This window comes from Mauremys reevesii, linkage group 16, assembly GCF_016161935.1.
Source record: "Mauremys reevesii isolate NIE-2019 linkage group 16, ASM1616193v1, whole genome shotgun sequence".
Taxonomy (NCBI): domain Eukaryota; kingdom Metazoa; phylum Chordata; order Testudines; family Geoemydidae; genus Mauremys; species Mauremys reevesii.
Genome location: NC_052638.1, coordinates 41,368,634 through 41,389,800, shown reverse-complemented (window position 1 = coordinate 41,389,800; position 21,167 = coordinate 41,368,634). Strand labels below are relative to the sequence as shown.

Genomic DNA, 21,167 nt, shown 5'->3' with positions numbered 1-21,167 from the left:
CCTCAGGGACCCATTTGGCCTGATCCCCCACCCCCTCCTTCAACAAATGAGCAATGACAACACTCCATTAAAATGATCAAATACAGTGGTTTATTGAATCAATACCATTGTACGTTAGATTCCTGTGCTACAATCCCCCATTCCTCCCCCTGGCTACAGCCACCAAGTTGTGGTGTAACCACAGGGAAACTTCCTCAGAGGTTTTGTTTTTGTCATTCACACTTTGCAAACTGAAAACTTTTGGGCCTGGTTCTGTCCTCTCTTGCTGTGCAGGTTACAGGGCAGCTGTGTCAGCTAAAGTTTTATTCTCATTATGAAGTGACCCCTTGACAGGAGGGCAGGCATGGCAAAGAATCAGACTGCCCTGTAAGAGGGTATGTTCACAATGTAGCTAGAAACATGCCTCCCATGCTGGACGGACAGACGGACAGACAGACACTAGCTCTGCTTGAGCTACCTGCTAAAGATAGTAGTGTGGCATGGCCTAGCTCAGGGGTCGGTAACCTTTGGCACCCAGCCTGTCAGAGTAAAGTCGCTGGCGGGCCGGTTTGTCTATCTGGAGCATCCGCAGGCACGGAGCCCCGCAGCTCCCATGGGCTGTGGTTCGCCATTCCTGGCCAATGGGAGCTGTGGGAAGCAGTGGCTAGCATGTCCCTCAGTCCACACCGCTTCCCGCACCCCCCATTGGCTAGGAACTGCGAACCACAGCCTGTGGGAGCTCCAGAGAAACAAACCAGCCCGGCCCACCACTGGCTTTACCCTGATGGGCTAGGTGCCAAAGGTTGCCAGCCCAATGAGCTCAGAGCTGCAAGAAGGGCAGATGCGCTTGTCCTCATGTGGTTAGCCCATGCCACAACACTGACACGGCTATTTTTAGCCCAGTAGCTCAAGCAGAACCAGCTGTATCTAGAAGGTACACTCCCAGCTGCTATGCAGATAGCCACTTCCCCCGTCTTTTCCCTTCCAGATACAGGCAAGGATCATGCCATCCATTCTGTCTGTGGTATCTTTCCCATGGGTGGTTTATGCTACTCGAAGCAGCCCCAAAGTTACAGACTCCAAGGGTCTGGTAACAATACACACACACAGACTGAATTATAGTGATCTGCCTGGGACTCAGGTGCAACACGGCAGCTGCTGCAGTCACTCTTTCCAAGGTGCATTTAATAAAGGCCATGGAGCAGCTGGCCTAGGTCCTAAACTGTCTCTCGTCACAGGTCAAAAAAGAGGCGGTCAAAAAAGCAAACAGGATGTTAGGAATCATTAAAAAGGGGATAGAGAATAAGACTGAGACTATATTATTGCCCTTATATAAATCCATGGTACGCCCACATCTCGAATACTGTGTACAGATGTGGTCTCCTCACCTCAAAAAAGATATTCTAGCACTAGAAAAGGTTCAGAAAAGAGCAACTAAAATGATTAGGGGTTTAGAGAGGGTCCCATATGAGGAAAGATTAAAGAGGCTAGGACTCTTCAGTTTGGAAAAGAGAAGACTAAGGGGGGACATGATAGAGGTATATAAAATCATGAGTGATGTTGAGAAAGTGAATAAGGAAAAGTTATTTACTTATTCCCATAATACAAGAACTAGGGGTCACCAAATGAAATTAATAGGCAGCAGGTTTAAAACAAATAAAAGGAAGTTCTTCTTCACGCAGCGCACAGTCAACTTGTGGAACTCCTTACCTGAGGAGGTTGTGAAGGCTAGGACTATAACAATGTTTAAAAGGGGACTGGATAAATTCATGGTGGCTAAGTCCATAAATGGCTATTAGCCAGGATGGGTAAGAATGGTGTCCCTAGCCTCTGTTCGTCAGAGGATGGAGATGGATGGCAGGAGAGAGATCACTTGATCATTGCCTGTTAGGCTCACTCCCTCAGGGGCACCTGGCATTGGCCACTGTCGGTAGACAGATACTGGGCTAGATGGACCTTTGGTCTGACCCGGTATGGCTGTTCTTATGTTCTTAGGTGCAACGGCACTGGGTCTGATAAACATATGGCAGTCGGGTTATACACGATACCGCCTGGAAGGTGATGTTCTGAGAACAGGTGGGAATTGCACCCTTCCTCCGGGACTGCCCATCCTGCCACAGGCTAGCACGTGTGGCCAAACCTGTGGTATATGCTGCTTGTCAGGCTTCTGCAAGCGTGTGGAACAGCAGGTTCAGCAAGTGCTCTTCCATGCCTAGGCAGGGGTGTAAAACACGCTCACGCTGCTAGTCCTGCCCTCTGAACTGTGGGGAGGGGGCCGGGAGAACACTCTCTTCTTAAGACTTTGTCATTGCAATATTAGGAACTAAACTTAAAAAAAACAACCACCTCACCCCAGCTTCACAACGATCCTCTCCCCTGCCTGCCTGGAGCCTGCCATCTGAATCTCTCACCCACACAGGCAAACAAAGTGTTTCTAGAATCCAAGAAAGATTCACCTGTAAGTCAGAGACTTGGAGGGTAAACAATGATTCTGTAGCAAGGTTTGTTATTTCTACTCAAACAGAGCCAACGTACACATCTGTACAGAAATTAAAGTGCTCACGCTAGTGTTCACGCATTGGTGCACATCTGCCCTGGCAGACTAGCCATTAAACGTAAAACCATTCAGAGAAGGTTGAGGCAGCAGCTCACTTTTTGAGGAGTCTCCCAGACACGTGGTGGTTCGTTTTAACTAAGAGACAAGGGCCAGCTTTCTCCAAGCGCTCGCCTCTGCTCAGAGCCCAGGACAGGGACCTTTCAGCCTAGCAGGTGAAAGTTACAAACAGCCAAAAAGGGAGTTAGAGTTGAAGGGCCAGGGGCATGACAACCACACCAAACCCTGAGTATCCAACACCCGCATTGCAAAGGGGAACCAGAGGCTGAGTTCATGCTAGTGTGCTGTGGGAGGGTTTCAATGTGTAACAGTCCTGGGGGTGGGATGCGGGCGGGGGTAGAAGTTTCATCCCAGGAGAACTACCGAGAAAGAAATGAAATGAGCAAGTGAAAACCGAGCATGGGGGTTAACAGAAGCCCAGTAACAATCCCAGCGTTTGCTAACAGCAAACACCATGAGCCAGGAGAGGCAGTTGGAAACTGGCAATAATGGCCCTCCCCCCACTCCACTGGCTAAGGGGGTGAGGGTGCTACCTTTGGCCCCGCTCGGTTCCCGGAGGGGTCTGACTGCTCACCCCCATTCAGCAGAGGTGGGGTTTCCATTCCAACCCCCTCTGATTGGACTCCAGCTCTAAGCAAGAGCTCAGGGCCTCTGCTGGCTTCAGCCTGCCCTTACCACTGGGACTACAAGCAAGTCCCTCATGCAAAGGGAGTGGATATGGCCCAGCAGGGGAAACGCGTCCTCTGGGAAATCAGGCGAGCGGGTTCCAAACAGGTAGTGTGTGTTTCACTGGCTAGCCCCGGCGTTTCGGACACAGGCCTCCCCCGGTGGTGCGAGAGCAGCACCCAGACCGGCTGGAGCGGAACCCACAAGAGGAAAAGCGATTAGAACAAAGCCTGCTAGTTCCCACTTCCCCTGGGGACAGGGACGGAGGGGCTCGGCCCTGCACACCCTGCAGCCCTGCTCCCCCCGCTGTAGAAAAAGGAAGACTAAAGGGATTAGTGCTCATCCCGTAGCAGTCCCCCAGAGCTCCGTCACTGTCACTGCCCAAAGCCTGCGCCCCTCCCTTGCCGGGCCCAGCAGCCTCAAGTCCTTGGTTCTGCCTGTTGAAAACACCCACGTCTGCCCTGCACTGGGGAGGTGGGATTGCAGCATGGGGAGATGGACCCCAGCTAGCTCCTAGCCCCCCACCCTGTCTAGCCCAGTAACAGCAGCAGCAAGATGGAGGAGGCAAGAGGCAGCAGTGAGGGAGAGGGGGGGCGGCCCTGGTGCTCTCTCCCCCACCCAAACCTCTGCGTAAAGCAGCAGCCCCTCCCCCCCAGTGCATTTTTAAATTCCAGGCTGTACCACTCAAAGGAGGGCCGGGGGTGTGTGAGGGGGGCAGCCGGTTTAGAGTTCAAGGCTCGAGGGGCCCATCCCAGGTACTTATTTATGTAAGGGGATGACTCTGAACGTCTCCTGCCTTTCCTGTCCCTGACGAGGGAGAGCGGCAGTTGCACTGCAGGAGACACAGGCTGGCAGCGGGGTCACTTACATGCGTGTAAGGGTGCAAGGTGGCGCGGGAGGCCAGTGCCACTCTGAGCTCCTGCAGCAGTCAGTGTATGGAGCCAGCGGACTGCAAGCCCTACACTCCCAGCCCCGAGGAGAGATGCTGGCACTGCTCTGGGCACTGCCAGGCTGGGCACAGAAATAAATACAAGACTAAAGCAGCTAGACTCCAACCTGAGGCCCTGGCCTCTGAATGGCACAGGAGGGTCCTGGGAAAGGCCATGTAAAGAGCAGCTCTACCTCAGCCCCAAACTCATTTCTGCGGAGTGTCTCTCTCTTTAAACAGCCAAAGAGGTGCCAGCCGCATTCACAGGGAGCTGGAGGGAGGCAGCGCCAGCAACGAGCTCCAGCCTGCAGCCCATGGCATTCGCGTCCTCCCTCAGCACAGGGCATACCCCCAGGGCTCAGGCTCCGGGGAGGCCAGCGAGATCAGCCTAGCGAGGCTGAGAACCGAGTGAGAACCATTCCACCAGCCCACACCGGTTCCCCCCAGCCTCTGATCCTCACTCCTGCCCTGCAGAGCCCGTGGACAGGAGAGGAACATGCCAGATCGACGGCCCGGCCCAGCCAGGGCTGAGTGCTGCCGGAGAGGACGGGGACGTGATGTGCACACTTGTCCCCAAGGGACCAGCCTGAGTGTCACACTCCACAGGCCCCTCGCCAGCTGGGCCACGGCCAGACACCTCCAGAGGAGGCTCCCTGGGCCCACCCCCGAAGCCAGCCCGGCCATTCAGAGGCCAGACCAACGCGGCCCTTTAGACGCGAATGCACCAACCTGAGAGCACCGAGCAGCTGGCAGAGGGAGCGCTGTAACGCCAATGGAGGCTGGCACGCCGGCCCACGCCAGGAGGCTTGCTGGGGCGCAGAGGCGGTGTTAGAAAAGGGCTTATCCAAAGGAGGGGTTAGAGCCGTGATCAGCGTGGGAGGAGAACACAGCAGCTCTTCCTTACCACAGCCACCTCCCTCCTCTCCCCACTTGGCCTGGGCCAGCAAGCGCCTGCAGCAGGGAACTCAACCCTCAGCACAGGCCGGGGGCAAATCACCTGCAAGTGGCAGAGCCCTGGAACACCTCTGCTCCAGGCTGATCTCAAGTCCCCCTTTGTCAGTGAGTCGGGGACACCAGGCCCCTCCTTTCCCCACGGATTCCTGCACCGTCACCCCTGGTAACACCTGCCACAGCACGGGGTATGTGCCCTGCTTCATTGCACAGCTGCAAGGCAGAGCAGCTAGAGGCAGAGGCCGGCTGGGACAGTGAGAGCCCCCCAGTAGCTCCTGCCACTCCAGTACGCTCAGCCCCAGCCCAGGGAGTTCTCAGAGCTGGGTTCAGAATCTGCTGAGCTGGCTCCCAGCACCAGGCAGCGTGCTGGGCTGGTCCGAGTCCCAGAGCAAAGCACTCGTTCGGGCCTGTGCAACTCCTGGCTCCCTGGCCCGGGGTCCACCCCCAGTGGCAGCGAGTTCAGATCTTGCAGCCCCAGCGCTGCAGCCGCCCCTCTGGAACGCCCAGTTCTCGCCAATGTTCTTTGGTGCCCAGGTCTGGGGGGCGCTGGGGGACCCTAGGCCTGCTCCTCTGCACTGGGGCCTTGGAAGAGAGACTGCTTCCTCAGGCTGAGCCGGGCACACCTGGGGCACGTGGTCGAGTTGTCATAGTAGCAGTCCCTGGAAGCGAGGAGCAGGAAGGTTACCCCCATCGGCCCTGCCATCAGGCCAGCCCTGCAGCCTCGCCAGGCGCTCCTGCTGGCAAGGAGCTGCATGCCCCCCCAAATTCACAGCCAGTGCCCCCCAGCTCTGGGAGCCACCCGCAGAGCCCTGCCCGCCCAGGGAGACGTGTGTAGTGTCCAAGCTAGTGCCCAGCGCCAGGGGCGTGGCTGCAGCAGCCCAGGAGCCAGCAGACAGGTGCAGACCCACAGGAGAGGGCAGCATGCCAGGGAGCAAGCCAGCTCCTCCAGGCAGCCCAGCCCAGCCCCATCCTCCCCCACCCCAGCACTGGAGAGGTCCAAGGTGCCACACTCGGGACCTGCTTCACCCAACTGCACGTGAACAGACTGGCCAGCCGTGGCCACTGCTGAGCCCAGCAGAGAGCAGGATCTCAGCCGGCAGCTTCCCCTCCCCAGGGGCCAGTGCCAGGTTACGCCAGGGGCAGGGGCAGCCCAGTGCCGGTTCCTTGCAGTGCCACCTGAGGGCACCGTGGGGTCTGTCTCCGTGCCCGGCTCATTTCGCAGTGCTGCACCTCTTGGGCCCCCCCCCGCCCAGAGATCTCCCTGCTCTCCCTGACTGGGCCCCATGCTCCCAGCCGGGGCTGGCACAGGATGCCATGGGGGCTGACATGCGGCCCCAGGCTCCTCCCCACCCACCTGTGGAAGACAGCAGAGCAGTCCGTGCACACCGACGTGTGGCTGTCGAACGGGAAGAGCACGTCCCCTTCTTTGCAGAGCTCACACACAAAGCCCTTTGCCTGGCACCGCTGGAGACAAGAGTGAAGATTGCTGAGCCCTGTGCAGCGCATTCCCCCATCCCCACCAGTGCTGGGATCCAGGCCGCCCCATGGAGCTGCTGGCTCCAGCCGATTGCACACTGGGGTGTCAGAGCCCTGGGGCCCGACTGCTTCCAGGCCCTGCTCCCCCAGTCCCACCTCCGCTACCTGGGGGCTCAACAAATACGTCAGGGCAGTGGCAATGGCACCTCCCCACACCCAGCCCGGACTCAAAGGAGGAATTCCTCCCACCACCTGTCCCAGGGCTGTTACTGGGGAACGGCGGGGCCTGCCCCCGCCCCCTGTTTGCTAGGGGAGAGGTTTAGACACAAGCATTTGTCTAGCAATGAAGATGCAGAAATTAGAGTCTTTGCAAACATCCAGGGAGGACAGGCTGGAGTGGGGGGTTCCGGCCCCTCCGAGAGCTGATCCCCACCCAGCCCCACCTCGCAGTCCAGCTTGATGTGCTTGGCGAAGAGGGTGTGGATCTCTGTTAAGGAGCAGCTGAGGCGCCCAGCCTGGATGTCGACCAGGTCCTGCAGCGAGTACATCTCGTCGTTCTCCACAAAGTGCTGCCGGTCCTGCAGCTGCAGGGGAAGAATCGTCAGACGACGACGCTCTCCAGCCACCTGCCTGCCCCCACCCGCCAAGGGGCCTTCCCCAGCTGGGGCTCAGCCAGGGAGCAGAATCCAACAAAGCCCTGGCCAAGAGCTCTCCACTTTACCCTGTGGCTGGTCCAACATCACGCACTGGGGTTCAGCGTGCCCTTCCCCCCCCGGCCCGGGGCTCAACCCCAGCAGCCCAACGAGTCTCCCGGGGTTCAGAGCAGGCAGGTGCAGGAGCTGAAGTTCCACCGAGGACACAGGGTAATTGGGATACAGGCCACCCAGACCAGCGCCTGGGCTAGCGACGGCCATCGGACCCAGCCCCCTCCTCCTCAGCTGGGCTTGCCACAGCCGCCAGCATGGCCTGAACGCCTCCCTTGTCCTCCCCCCGCACGTGGCTCCTGTCCCGGAGAGAGTCCATGTAACCTGCTGCTGTGCACCGCCTCGGGGCGTCGCAGATCCCCATGCGGGAGCACGCCAGAGAGGGGTCTTCACAGCAGCCGCAGGCGCCAGAGGTTCGGGGCTAGGACAATTGCGTCCATAGATTCTGGGCTTGGCCCATGTGACGCTGACCCCACAGCTCCCCTACCCTCGGGACCACAAGGCAGACCTGATCCCAGACAGGGATGGGTTAACGGCTCTCACCCCCACAGGTGGACAGTGCCACGCCCCTCAGGTGTCACCTTTTGGGCTGGAGCTGCCCAGGCATGGCCCGTCACTGGGCACCAGCTGGGCATAGGTGGAAGATCTGCACCCTGCCGGGGAGTGGCACAAGTGGCTTCATGAGCTCAGGGGTTCAGCTCCCCCCGCTTCCCAGCTCACTCGCTCGCACCCACGGTCCCCGCACAGCAGCTCCTCCCCGGGCAGACACCCCCGCACCTGAAGCAGCAGACGAGCCTCCATGGCCTCTTTGCAGGTGATGAAGTAGGGCTTCATGAGCAGGATATCGTGGCGCAGCTTCTGCAGGGAGAGGGGGCAGGCGGGGCTCAGGGAATAGGGCCTGCCCAGCTACCCAGCATCCTGCCCGACAGCGACCGGACACCTCCCAGGGAAGCGCAAGGGCCCCGCAATAGCAGGTGTGGGATAATCTGCCCTCTGGCCCCAGTGTCGAGGGGGGAGAAATCGGGTGAGCAAGTACAACTCTGTACAAGCACCGAGCGAAGGGGGCATGACTGGGAGCTGCTCCCGGCCCAGCCCAGAGCTGGAAGCCCCAGGGAACTCCCCCACACTGGGGGCCGAACATGCTCACAAGCCAGTCTGGGGATGCGACCCCAGCCCTTAGAACCAGGGGCACGAGCCCCAAGCAGAGCCCAGCCAAGCGGACGCAGGCACTTACCCGGATCTCCACCAGCTCCTCCACGTAGTTAAAGAGAAGGGGGTTGATTTCCCGCAGCTTGAGCACTGGCCGCGACACCATCAGGGCAAGGTAACGCATGCTGCAGCGGGAGACCTGGGCCCGGAGAACACAGCGCCCTGTTAACAACCAGGGGCAGGCGGCAGCACCGCCCTGTGCCAGGGGCCCCCGCTGCCACCCCAGGGACAGCAGTGGGTGTAAACAGCACATGGTTCGCGGAGGGGCCCTGCAGGCCCATGTGATTAGCACAGAGCGGGTTGGGGGGCTGCTGGGCACGGCCCCTCCATGCTGACCAGCAGTTCTGGTAGGTAAAGGACATGAGGGCCTGGGAGGGGGTCTGCAGCCCATTCCGGGAAGGGGGAGGGCCACGGCCCCGCTGTGCTGACACATCTGAGAAAACCAGCCCAACTCCTGCGCCGTACACGGACCCCATCTCTCGCGGGTCACCGGGGAACCATCTCCTAGGGCTGGGCCCAGATTTAAATGAGCCCCTGCAGGCCCCGGGCTCACATCGCAGGCCACCAGGTGCAGACGGGAGCTAGCTTCGCTCTCCGCCAGCCGGGGCTGGAGCGGACGCCGCTGCCAAAGGTGAAAGGCTCCGTGTCCCACCCTCCAGCCTGTGCCCTGGCTCGGCTCAGGGTAGCTGAGCCTCAGTGCCCCCTAGCATCACCTCCCCCCCGGCCTGCTCACCTTGCGGGGTTCAAAGTCCCAGTTGTGGATGACACGGGCCGGGATGATGCCCAGGTCGTTCCAGTGGCAGTTTCCGCAGTAGTACAGGCCGGTGTAGTCGCACTGCCTGGCCTCGCTGGGCACGCCCCCTGCATGGGACACGGGGCCGTCAGCCCCACCATGCCAGGAACAGCCCCAGGGCCCCAGCCCTGCCGGGTCCCCCGTCCCAAGCCCGCCCAGACCCAGCAGGGGTCTCTGCTCTCAGCCGCCAGGGCAGTGCCTGCTGCTCCCCTTAGCCGTGAGGCTGCTGAGCCTCCCAACACCAAGCGAGTGCCAAGCCCTGCACTCAGGGAGGCTGGGCGAGTGCCACCGGCCCTGTTCTGCACTTGGGAAACTGAGGCTCGGAGAGGGGAAGTGACTCACCCATGAGTGCAGAGTGAGTCAGGGCAGAGCCAGGACCAGACTCCACGTGTCCTGATGCCAAGGCCTCTGCCCGTATCTCTGCTGTCATCTCCTTCCACTCCTGGTGCTCAGCCCATGCTCCCGTCACTCCATATACCCAGAGCAACCTCCAGCCACACCCCTGCAGAACCCCCACCCCAGGGATGCCAAGACTGGGCTGAGCACAGGCCTGGGAGCCAGGAACTGCCGAGATCTAATCCCAGCCGAGCCCCGCTCCCTCCATGCTCTGTGCTCCAGCCTGCTCACCCACACGCCAGGGTGACCCCACTGATGTGTTGGCTGTGTGTGCCCAGGCCAGAGGGATCGCCCCTGTCCCGCTAACGGAGCTCTGCTTCAGCATGAGCGGGAAGGTCCCCGGGACGTGGGTTCCGGTCCCAGCACTCGCAGGCTGGTAATTGCAAGGGTTAATGGCTATCTCCAGCCACACCTCAGCCCCAGCATCCTCTCCCGTGCGGGTGGCACTTACGGAGGGAGATGGGCGCCCGGCACTCTGCACAGCGGTAATCCTGGCTGTCCAGGCCTGTCTCAGGGCAGATGCTCAGCTCGTACTCGGCCTGGTGGCTGACCTTGGACCTCACGCAGGGCTTGGTGATGAGGTTCAGGCACTTGCTGTGACAGCGATAGTAACACCCTGGGGAGGACACGGCACAGAGACGCAGGAGTCACCCGCCCGGCCCAGCCTTCCCCTGGCTTCAGCCTGACCCGGCTGGGGAGCCCCCAGGCCTCTTGCCGACACTCACACGACACTCAGAACTGGCCCAGCCCTATCCCGCACGGCGGGGAAAGGCTCAGAGCAGAGCGGGTGGCAGTGGAGAAGTGACTGGGACATTTATGCCATCAGGGGTCTGCACTCCTGTCTGTGGCAGGACCCAGGTAACCTGAGGGGAGGGATAGCTCAGTGGTTGAGCATTGGCCTGCTAAACCCAGGGTTGTGAGTTCAATCCTTGAGGGGGCCACTTAGGGATCTGGGGCAAAAATTGGTCCTGCTAGTGAAGGCAGGGGGCTGGATTCGATGACCTTTCAAGGTCCCTTCCAGTTCTAGGAGATTGGTATATCTCCAGTTATTACCTTATTACCAGCAGAGCCACCCGCCCATCCCAGGGGCTCTGCCGCCTCCCGTGTGCCCTGCAGCCCAGCCTGAGAGAGAAGCTTTGGCTGAGCTCCAGGGATCAGCCCCGCCGGGAAGGAGAACGAGCCTTCGTCCTGCCCCAGGCTGGGGGGCAGGGCTGGCTGCTCACCTGTGCAGGTGTACCAGGTCTGAATCAGGCCCCAGATGATGGCGTTGCACTTGTCACACGTCTGCTTGACGCTCTTACTCTTCTCCTTGTAGAAGCGATGTTCCAGGAGCACCCGGATGTTGGGCTCGTCTTCGCTGGGGTCCTGCAGCACAGACAGACGGCCAGAGCGGGGCTGAGCCTGGGAGACATTCGCCTCCTTTGCACCGAGAGCCAGGCCACCCCCTCCTGTGGGCACCACTGCCAACACCCCGGGGTGGGGGCCCCCACTCCCTGCCCGGGCTGCGGAACCTCAGAATCCTGCTCAGCGCTGCCTGGGCCCTCGTTGGCAAGTCAGCAGGAAGGCCCAGGCGCCTGGCACAGAGCGGGGGATCCTGCCCTTTGCTACCTGGGTGGGCTGCCCTGTGCCCACACAGCTGAGGTCTCAGCCAGCAGAGCCACTAGCCGGCCGCAGCCACCACCCCGTGCCCAGCCCCCGTGCCACACCTTCAGCTCCTGGAGTTTCAGGCGCAGGTGGATGAGCCTCACCACAGCGTCTTTCTGCCTCTCCGAGTGCTCAGGGAGCTCCAGGATCACCTGCTTGCACTCCTCGATCGCCTGCCGCAGCTGCTGGATGTCTGAGGCCAGGAACAAGCCCTGCAGGCAAGAGACGGGCAGCGCTGGTGAGCAGCACTGCCCCTGCTGGGCCCAGGCACGGTGCCCGTCCCCACCCCAGGCACAGAGACTTCCCAGAATGCCCCTGCTGGGCCAATCAACGCCTCACCACAGCCCCTCCAGTCACTGCCAGCCCCAACCTTCACCCAGCCGCCCCCGGGAGTCACTCACCACAGCCCCTCCAGTCACCCACCAGCCCCAACCTTCACCCAGCCGCCCCCGGGAGTCACTCACCACAGCCCCTCCAGTCACCCACCAGCCCCAACCTTCACCCAGCCGCCTTCGGGAGTCACTCACCACAGCCCCTCCAGTCACTGCCAGCCCCAACCTTCACCCAGCCGCCCCCGGGAGTCACTCACCACAGCCCCTCCAGTCACCCGCCAGCCCCAACCTTCACCCAGCCGCCCCCGGGAGTCACTCACCACAGCCCCTCCAGTCACTGCCAGCCCCAACCTTCACCCAGCCGCCCCCGGGAGTCACTCACCACAGCCCCTCCAGTCGCCACCAGCCCCAACCTTCACCCAGCCGCCCCCGGGAGTCACTCACCACAGCCCCTCCAGTCGCCACCAGCCCCAACCTTCACCCAGCCGCCCCCGGGAGTCACTCACCACAGCCCCTCCAGTCGCCACCAGCCCCAACCTTCACCCAGCCGCCCCCGGGAGTCACTCACCACAGGACGGGAGAAGTGGTCCTCCGCCAGCCCCAAGTCCATCACGCGCTCCGAGCACTGGAACCCGGGGTCCCCGTGGGACAGCCCCAGCAGCGAGTCTGCAACAAGCAGAGACATATGGAGAGGGAAGGGAGACACCGCCCCCGCACCACGAGATGGCCTCAGCCCAGCTGCAGGGCAAGCACCAGGCTCACCCCCTGCAGAACATGGGCACCGGTGCCCCTGGATTCTCCTCAGCACTGAATGGTGAGGGGCACTGGGCGTGGGGGTGGCTCTGGGCACCAGGCCTGAGGAGCAGCAGCACTTAGCAGCCCCTCCCAGGAGCACACCCCAAATCCTGGGGACACAGGAGAGGTGTCACTCGAGGCCTGCCCCTGCAGAGACCTTCCCAACTGAACCCCCTACAGCAGAACACGGGTGGGTCCAGAGATGCCCACTCCCCCCTACTCCCACGCTCAGCACCCAGACATGCTGGGAAAGCACTTTCCCATCTCACTTCGCAGCCTCCCTGCCCCAGAGAGAGTGACCGGCTGCGGCAGGTGCAAGATCTGCCAGTGCTCAGAACTTCACAGCTTCCATGCACAAGTCACCTGGCCACGCAGCCAGCGGCTGGACGAGCCAGGGTTAGAACCAGGAGTCCCTAGAGCCCAGGCTGCCTTTCTGGGAGTCTGCCCGGTGTGGAGAGGCCACCTGGTCCACAACCCCCTTGTGCTGGGAGAATCTAGTGTCCTCTCCCCGCCCCTCCAGGGTGTGGGGAAAGCATCCCAGATAATGGCACTTAGGTATCCGGCAGCCCAGGGACTGGGCAAGAAATTGGCTTGCTGGGACCCGGTGGGGGAGGACTGGGGTCAGAGGGGCCCCCACCCCTTTGGTTGTGGCTCTCAGCACCAGCCCCTGGTCACTGCATGCGCCCCCCAGCGTGGGCGAGGGAACCCCACACTAACCTCGACAAGAAAGGTCGTCCCCAGGCTCCTGGTCATGCTGGCCTTGCCCCAGGAGCTGCTTGTTGAAGGGGTTGAGGTGGGCCTGTCGGAACCGGACCAGCTTCTCATCACATTCCATAGCAGGCCAACCTGCCGGATCACGCAGAGGTGAAGAGAGCAGTGTGTGCCAGAGCCCACGCCAGGGCACGTCACCTGCCCCAGGTGCTCACCCGTCTCTGCCGGTGACACTAGAGCAGGGGAACAGGCTAGAGCTGGCAATGCCTGATCTTTCCCTCCCACAGCCCAGCCCGGCCCAGGCAGCTGCCACTTAAAACTGGAATCGATGGATCATTTTCCCCAGCCACTACCGAGCAGTATCACCCACCACTCACACACTCCGGGGTTTGTGCTCCACAGCGGAGGAGGTAGAAAAACCAGTCTCTCCACCTGCCTGTGTCGCCAGAACAGCTTCCAGCCAAGTCAGTCAGACACCTGAGAGCTCGGCACGTGGCACCCCATCATTAGAGCACGCGCCCCAGCTCCGGCCAACTGGAGTTACCACCACCACCAATGGCACTCTACAAACGTGTGCTGACAGTGCTTCCCGTCCCAGCAGAGCTCATTGTGCTAGACACAGGACATAGACCTAGCAAGGGCCTGCCCTGAGGAGCAGACAGACGTATTCACCCCATTTTACAGGTGGGGAACTGAGGCACAGAGACATGAAGTGACTGGGCCAGGGTCCCACAGGCCAAGAATTAAACCCCACTCCCAAGTCCCAGTCCAGTGCTCTACCCACACAGCCAGCCTTCCTCTGACGGCCAGGTCTACACTCCAAAGATTGATGTAGCTAGGTCGACCTCTCAGGGGGAAAAAATCCACCCCTCTGCGCAACAAAGCTAAGCCGAGCAAGGCCCCGGCGCGGAGAGTGATGGGTTGACAGAAGAATTCTTCCATTGACCTAGCTCCTGCCTCTCAGGGAGGTGGATTGACCCTGCCGACAGCGGCTGAAGCGAGTGTCTATGCTGCAGACAGGCCCTTAGTCACACAGAAAAATGCCACATTTTTGAAGAGAAGCGTCCTTGAGCATCTTCTCCTCGGGCAAGCACTGGCTTCTGGTGTTCTGGGAGGGTCTTAACCTAGCAACACAGTTACAATCGGACACAGCTGGGGAGTGCTGTTAACATCTCAGCGTGCTGCACAGACAGAACGTGCAATCTCTCACCTCACCACTGCCACCCCCGAGATGTGTGAAAAATCCAAAGAGCTCCTTGTGTTACCTGCTGCACAGACATCACAGGAAAGGCACCCACCACCCCAGGGCCCTGCAAGCCCCAGATGGGATACAGGGTGCCCCTGTAAGGCAAACACACCAGTGGGGCTCAGCCCCATATTCCATCGCTACCCTTGGTGCCCCCCAGCCAGCTCTCTCGTCTTCACATCAGCTCAGGCAAGCTACGCGCAGGCACTAGCCGCAAAGAGAAGACAAGGCCGTGTGTAGGGAATGGCCAAGCGGACTCTGAGCGGCCCGCCTCATTCAGTACCAGACGCCCCACAGAGAGGTTCATGTTGGACAAATAGAGAACAGTGCAGCTCCTACGCAGCCCCTGCATTACACCGCTCAGTGCGGTAGGGGGTGATTTGTACAGACACAGTCATACAGGTAAAACCCCTCGTGTGGGCTCAGTTCTGCTAGTGCAAAGCGCTCACCAGGATAGCGACCCCCATACGGGAGGGGGAATAAGCTGTAACAGTATAAGAAGATTAGCAGCTGCACCGATTAACTAGACTGATATCGGTAGGGGTGGTACAACTTTGGGGTTTCCGTCTGTCCTCGTGGCCAGAAACAGAAGGATGCGTGTCCCTGCCAGGGATTTTTTTCTTTCAAGAGGTTTGTCCAGCGTAGCTGTGGCTATTTCCCTACTGGTCTGTATCGAGCTCAGCACACTGCTGGCGCTACAATCCTAATAATGCTCTTTACCGAGTGAGCCGTCTGACCATTCGACAACAATTCTAGAGTGATCAGCTTCACTTCTTAGTTCTCATGAACTAGCCTGATGTCCAAAAGGGAAATTTAAATGCAGGAAAACTGCTTTCCCTGAAATTATGTTGAAATAGCTGCTTAATTTCCAGAAACCATTTCTGATCCCATTTAATGAAGAGACACTGTCAGAATCAGTCTGGCCTCCAGTTTTAATACTGTAAACAAACAGACAGCCACACAGAAGCTTTTCCCAAACCCATGACACACACAGAAACACGTGTCTCTATTCAAAACTCCAGAGTGAGCAGTTATTTTTCAGAACCATCCCCCTGGCATCTGACATCCAAACAATTCAGCACCCAGACCCGAGGGAGACTGAGTTTCATTGTGCAATGCCAGAGATGAGCACAGAGGAAGCAGAACCTTGCTAAGGACAGGGATACATTATTTGCCTACTTCCACTTTCAAAAATCCACACTTCTTTAACAGCACGGGGAAGGAACTTGGTTTACAACAGGTGTGTTTTTAAGTTGCAATCCCACCCTAGTGACTAGGCAGCTCCGTTCCAATGAATAAACCAGCTAGATTTAGGCCCCAAATAAAGCATTTTAAGCCCTTCAATAGAAGGCTCTTGAAAAACATCAACAGTGGAGCCTAAAGCTAATTGTCACTCAAAGCCTAGTTGGTAGCCAGGGTGGGATTTCAATGATGTGCTGGGCTCTTTACTCACAGTGAATGTAGCCGGGTTTTGACAGTTTCTTGTGTGGGATTTTTAAAAGGATTGCTGTGGTGCTGTGACAAAATTGGAGCTGTGGTGCTATCCACACACCCAAATAAAACCACCACCAAGTTACTGCCCCTCCCACCTGCCCGGGGCTCCCATGGCCAGAGTGGGATGATAAACATGCTCAGTGTTTATACAGGGCTTCACAGCAGGAGAACATTGCACCCACAGCAATCATGCTCTGCAGCCCGCCATGAGAAAGGGCATTTTAGAGATGGGAGACCAGAGAGGGGAAAGGGACTCACCAGGTGTCACCCGACCAGAGCTAGGGGCAGGATGCAGATTTCTGCAGTGGCCTAGAAGTACCGCAGAACCTGGTGGTGCCGGGCACCGCAGAACCCAGGACCCAGAACGCCCAACCTGTGGCCCTCGGGGACGGGGGTCCCATTCCCTGCTGCCTCCAGCCTGGGGGCAGGCGGCTGAGAAGCATGTCTGGGCCTGGGGCATTCGGCAGAACCCCTCCCCCTCCCCGGCCGGTTTCTCGGAGTCGGGGGGGGGGGCTGATCCCCAGGCTAGAGCCACGCGCGCCTCTTCCCGTCCCCACGCAGGAACGTGACGAGTGGGCCTTGAACACACAGCAGGTCCCCAAACCTCCAAAGCGCCCCAGCCCCCCCAGGCCCGCGGCACCCGGGACAGCAGCGAGCGCTCCCGAGCGCTTCCAGGGCCGGGCTCGGCCCGAGCCGCCACAAGACCCCACGTTTGGGAGGCTGCAGCACTGGGGGATGAGGGGGCTGGAGGCGAGACCCCGGCCGGGACGGGCAGCGGGCACCGCCCTGGGGACCCCGCCCGGGCACAGCCGGCTCCGCTGCCGGCGAGGCCAGGCCAGGCCAGGCCAGGCTCGGCTCGGCCCGGCCCGGCCCTCACCTGCTCATGGCCCGCCGGGTCCGCAGCGCAGGGTCCGCCCGGCCCCAGCACGACCCGCCGGGTCCGCAGCGCAGCCCAGCTGCCCCTGCTACATTGTTGCGAGCTCGGGCGCTGGGGGTCGGGGGCGCAGCCGCAGAAGGCGGCGGAGGGGCCGCTGCTGCCCCCGCAGGCCGGGCGGACCGCGCGCCCCAGCCGCTGCCCCGCCCCAGCAGAGCCCGCGGGAGCCCGCGGGGGGCGGGCCCAGCCAGCGGCTCGGGCTTCCCACGCGGGGACCCCACGGCCAGGCCCCCCCCGTCCAGCAGCCCTGGCCAAGGCCCGAGTCCCAGCAGCCGCCGAGCGCTCCCAGGGCTGGGCTGGGCTGGGCTGGGCTGGCTCAGTGCGGCTGGTACCGGGGGTGCCGAGCCTGAGAGCCACTGAACTAACTCCCCCTGCATAGGCTGGAAACCCCTTCAGGCCGGGGGGTGCGGCAGGGCAGCCCCCTAGTTCCAGCACCTCTGGCTGGGCTGGGCTGGGCGGGGACAGCTGCAGGACTGCCAGGCCCAGCGCACAAGGCCCCAGCGCCTCTTGCAAGGGAAACTAACTAGGTACCCAGGGCTCCCAGCCTTGCTGTGCACCTGCCCAGCGCCCCAGGGGAGCCGAGTCCAGACCCTCCGGCCTCTCCTGCGCCCTGGCAGCCTGCCCTGTCCTCAGAGAGCCCCTCCATGGCCCAGCAGCATCAGGCCCTGAGTCGCCCGGTAGAGCTGGTACCAGCTGGCAGATTCCGCTCTCTGAGCTGTCACCCTCCAGCCTGGCGAGGGATCGGGCCCAGAGGCAGCATCTCCTGCCTCTCCCTGTGGTGGGTGACCCCGGGCTTTGGTGCTGTAGCTAGCTGAAGCCACCATGACACCCAACAGGGGGTCAATTCCTACCCTATCCCACGGGCTGCCTTGGAGACCTGCAGCCTGGGGGTCAGGAGCTAGGGCTGGAATAGCAGAACGGCTCAGCAGAGCAGCTGGACAATCTAGCCCCACAGCTCCTTCCTCCATCCCCCTCTGTCTCGGCCCAGGCACCTCTCCTCCAGCCTGTTCCAGCGCTTGAGTATCCCTGGCACTGCTTTCTAGCACTCTCCCCAGTTCTCCTTTGGGGGATTGTTTCCCTTCTGTGTTCTCTCTCCCTCCTTTCCCCATCAGTCTGGCTCCACTGCTCCGCCGTCCCCCGAGCCCTTTCAGGACCAGGCCTGCTCCTCCGCCTCACCAGCAGGATGCTGTGTTCAGAGCGGGAGAGTGGCTGTGACCTTCCAAATGCAGGTCAACAGGCTGGGCTGGGCTCTTCCCAATCATACTGCTCATCTGTTTGGGGATATTTAAGGCCCCATAAATTCATGGGTCTAACTGGGTTGCACTCAGCTGCAGCTGCAACTAGCTGGCTCATGTGTATTGCAGTGCTGCCCTCTACTGATTATTATCAGAACTGCTCAAGTGTGTGTCAGAGGCCAGATATGTTAACAGCACATGAAGATTCTCCTTTAATGCAAATAGCATAGGGTTGTGCTTTGGAGGAGTAAAGCTCTGAGCTCTGGCCCCATTGCTGCCTTTAAATCCAGAGATCCCATAGAGAGCAGCCTCGCAACAAAGGAGAAGCCTGTGGATTTGTAGCAGTAACCCCAGGCAATCACACTCCTCGGCTCCCTGCCAGGCACGGCCATGTCTCCTTTGGTCCTGTTTGCCCTGGCCCAGGCACACAGACACAACAGGCTTGGCTCCTCCTTCACCCCATGCCAGTCCCTGGTCAGGCTTCAGCTGGCAAAGTGGGCTTCTGGAGGCTTGAGGGCATAGAGATTTCTGGAGAAGAAGAGGCCACTCAGGCAGACAAGCTTTAGGCTTCTCTTCGGCCAATCTCCCCACTCAGCCCCCATCTCTCCAGGGGAGCTGGATGACAGGAATCAGAGGCTAATGGTTAAGACCCAGAACTGGGAGATTTGGGTTCTCTCCAAGGCTCTGCCACTGACTCACTGGGCAGCCTTGGGAAAATCCTGACACCAGCTGTAAACCAGGGCTGGCAATACTGCCTGAGGGGAGCATTGTGGGCTTGACTTCGGGTCTGTAAAATGCTTTGCGGTCAACAGCGAAGTGGCACTAGAGAAACGCAAAGCTAATGAATATTCTTCTGAAGTGCCTGACAGCCTCAGGGCCACGCCCAGCTTATGTTCCTGGCCTGCTGCTTTGACCATCTCTCTCTCTCTCTCGCTCATACACACACCTTCCAGCTCCGCCCACTAGCTCGCTCTTCCCCATCACATTCAATAACCCAGATTTCTTGGCCTTGCCTTTAGGGCGCTTCCCTTCTCACCTGCTCTGGTATCCTCCCCGGCCCCTCTCCCACACAAGTGACGCCAGCCTCTGGCACTCATTTGGCTGCTTCTGCCAGCCCCTGGCACTTTCGGCCACCGAATGCTCTCCCCAAAGTAACCCCCAAAGCTTCTCCCTTCTCTTCTGTCAAACCTTCCTCGAGATCTGCTGCCATTGTTCTGTCTGCAGCATGTGGCCATGTGCCAGGGCTGGCCTGGAGAGCTCTAGGGAGCATTCAACCCTCCCGTTTGTGTGTGTCATTAGAGCCCATTTTACTCAGCCTGAAAACCAGGGGCCCAGCTAGGCTGTGTCCCCACAGAGCCTCTCCCCACTGCCCTTCCTCTTCCTGTTTGTTGCAACCCCGTGTCTGTCTTACGTAACCTCATCTCGGGGGAAGGGACAGACTCTCACCCTGTGTCTGTGCAGCACTGATCCCAGCTGAGGGCCTGGGGCCTCCCCTAAACAGTGCCCGGTCCCAATGGTAAAGGGGGCTGGGAGGCCTGTATTATAGGGCTAGTCCAGCTGGGCTCCTGTAGCCCTTTTAAGACTAGGGAGCTCTTGCTGTTCTTGGTGGGGCCCACTGGCAGCAGTGTTTTCTGGGGCCCGCGGTGAAGGGCGTTGAGCGTAGCAGCAATTTCTTGTCCAGGAGGGTCAGGGGCCCAGCAGTGTTTAGGGTCAGACTTTCACACCAGGCAGGTGCCCATGAGCTAGCAGCAGTTCCTGACTGCGCACACACAGGTAACGTGGCCCATGTGCACTATCCGCCACACTGCCTCTGTCCTGACCAGAGTCACACCCACTGGTACAGAGGCAGATTAAGGCTTTGTGGGGCCCTGGACTAGAGCAAGTGGGGGTACCCTGCCCACCCCTTTCGCCTGCACCCTGTCCCATCCCGCCACTGTGGCCCCAGAACTCCTCCAGTCCCTGGCCAGCAAGGTGAGCTCTGTCTCCAGCTGGGCACTACCACGTCCTGGCCCCAAAGCAGGGCTGGGCGACACATGGCTCTCGGCACCACGTGTGCCCACCAGCACCATGCACGGCTGAGGAAGGGTGCAGTCTGTGGCCCTGGAGAGCAGAGGGTTAATACTGCAGTACCTTGGAAAGGGGATAGAGCACTGCAAGCGAGGCCCAGCACACGGCTACTTAGCTGGAGACTCACCCAAGCCAGAGGGCAGCAGTGCCCATGTCTCCCCGGGGTGCGCCCTGCTGCAGATGGGAACTTGCTCCCTAAGCCAGCCGAGGAAATAAGAGCCAGCGGCAGCTTCCCTCCCAGGAGACCATCCAGGGCAAGGCCTGCAGGACTGGACTGGCTCTTACCTAGGTCAGTGTGGGAGGTGAGGGCTACAGGCAAGAGAGGCAGGAGGCTGACGTGGCCTCTGCCACCAACTGCTCTTCAGCTTTCCCCAGACCAGCCTCATCCCTCTGACCACCAGCAACCCCCCACCCCCAACCCCCACCGTTACAGAGCACTGGTAAGCCAAGATTCTGCCATGCTCTCCAGCCCAGCAGTGCCTCAGCCAGGTAGCTTCCTGCTGGCAGCTGGAGTATCGTCCCTGCTAGCGTTTGGACCCAAGACTTGATTGTGGTTCTACCCTAGGAGGCCACTGAAATCCAAACAGCTTTTGGCTGAGGGGCAGAGTAGGAAGCTTGAAACGTGGAAGGCACCTGCAGCCCTGGCCCTGCCGAGGGGTGCACAGACTTGCAAAGTCGTCCATTGTCTAAAGGGAAAGCTGGAGAGATGGTGGCAACTGTGCCAACAGACCCCTTGCAATGAAGCTCAGCGCCTAGTTGGCTTCCATGGGGCATCAGCCACCGTTTCCAACCCAAACCATTCTAGAGGTTCCCCCAAAAGGGCGGTTCTATCCTACCCCAGGACAGGACCAGCTCGTGTGCGCTGGGCTGAACTCTAGGGCTTTGACAGGGCTGTTCCACCCTTCCTCACCCACGGAACATGCTGCAAAAATCCAGCCATCGCACCAACCAGAACCCAAGCGCCTTTGGGCCACGAATGGAGGGGCAGGATGG

General features: G+C 60.1%; 1 protein-coding gene across 5 annotated transcripts; it reads right to left on the bottom strand.

The window, feature by feature from the left end:
* Positions 1-1,978: 1,978 nt before the first annotated feature.
* Positions 1,979-18,130, bottom strand: DEF8 (differentially expressed in FDCP 8 homolog). Of its 5 annotated transcripts, none has more exons than XM_039503444.1 (12): positions 18,049-18,130; positions 13,205-13,333; positions 12,261-12,358; positions 11,423-11,572; positions 10,940-11,081; positions 10,168-10,332; positions 9,261-9,388; positions 8,553-8,666; positions 8,096-8,176; positions 7,058-7,198; positions 6,493-6,602; positions 1,979-5,797 (listed from the first exon to the last, which is right to left on the bottom strand). In XM_039503444.1, exons 2-12 carry the CDS (start codon positions 13,320-13,322, stop codon positions 5,695-5,697), a joined length of 1,350 nt encoding a protein of 449 aa, XP_039359378.1. In that variant the 5' UTR covers positions 13,323-13,333; positions 18,049-18,130; the 3' UTR covers positions 1,979-5,694. The 5 variants fall into 5 exon arrangements, with proteins under 5 accessions (XP_039359378.1, XP_039359377.1, XP_039359379.1 ...); XM_039503443.1 differs by lacking the exon at positions 18,049-18,130 and adding an exon at positions 16,816-16,949; XM_039503445.1 differs by lacking the exon at positions 18,049-18,130 and adding an exon at positions 16,816-16,946 and having other exon boundaries at positions 13,205-13,431.
* Positions 18,131-21,167: the final 3,037 nt, after the last annotated feature.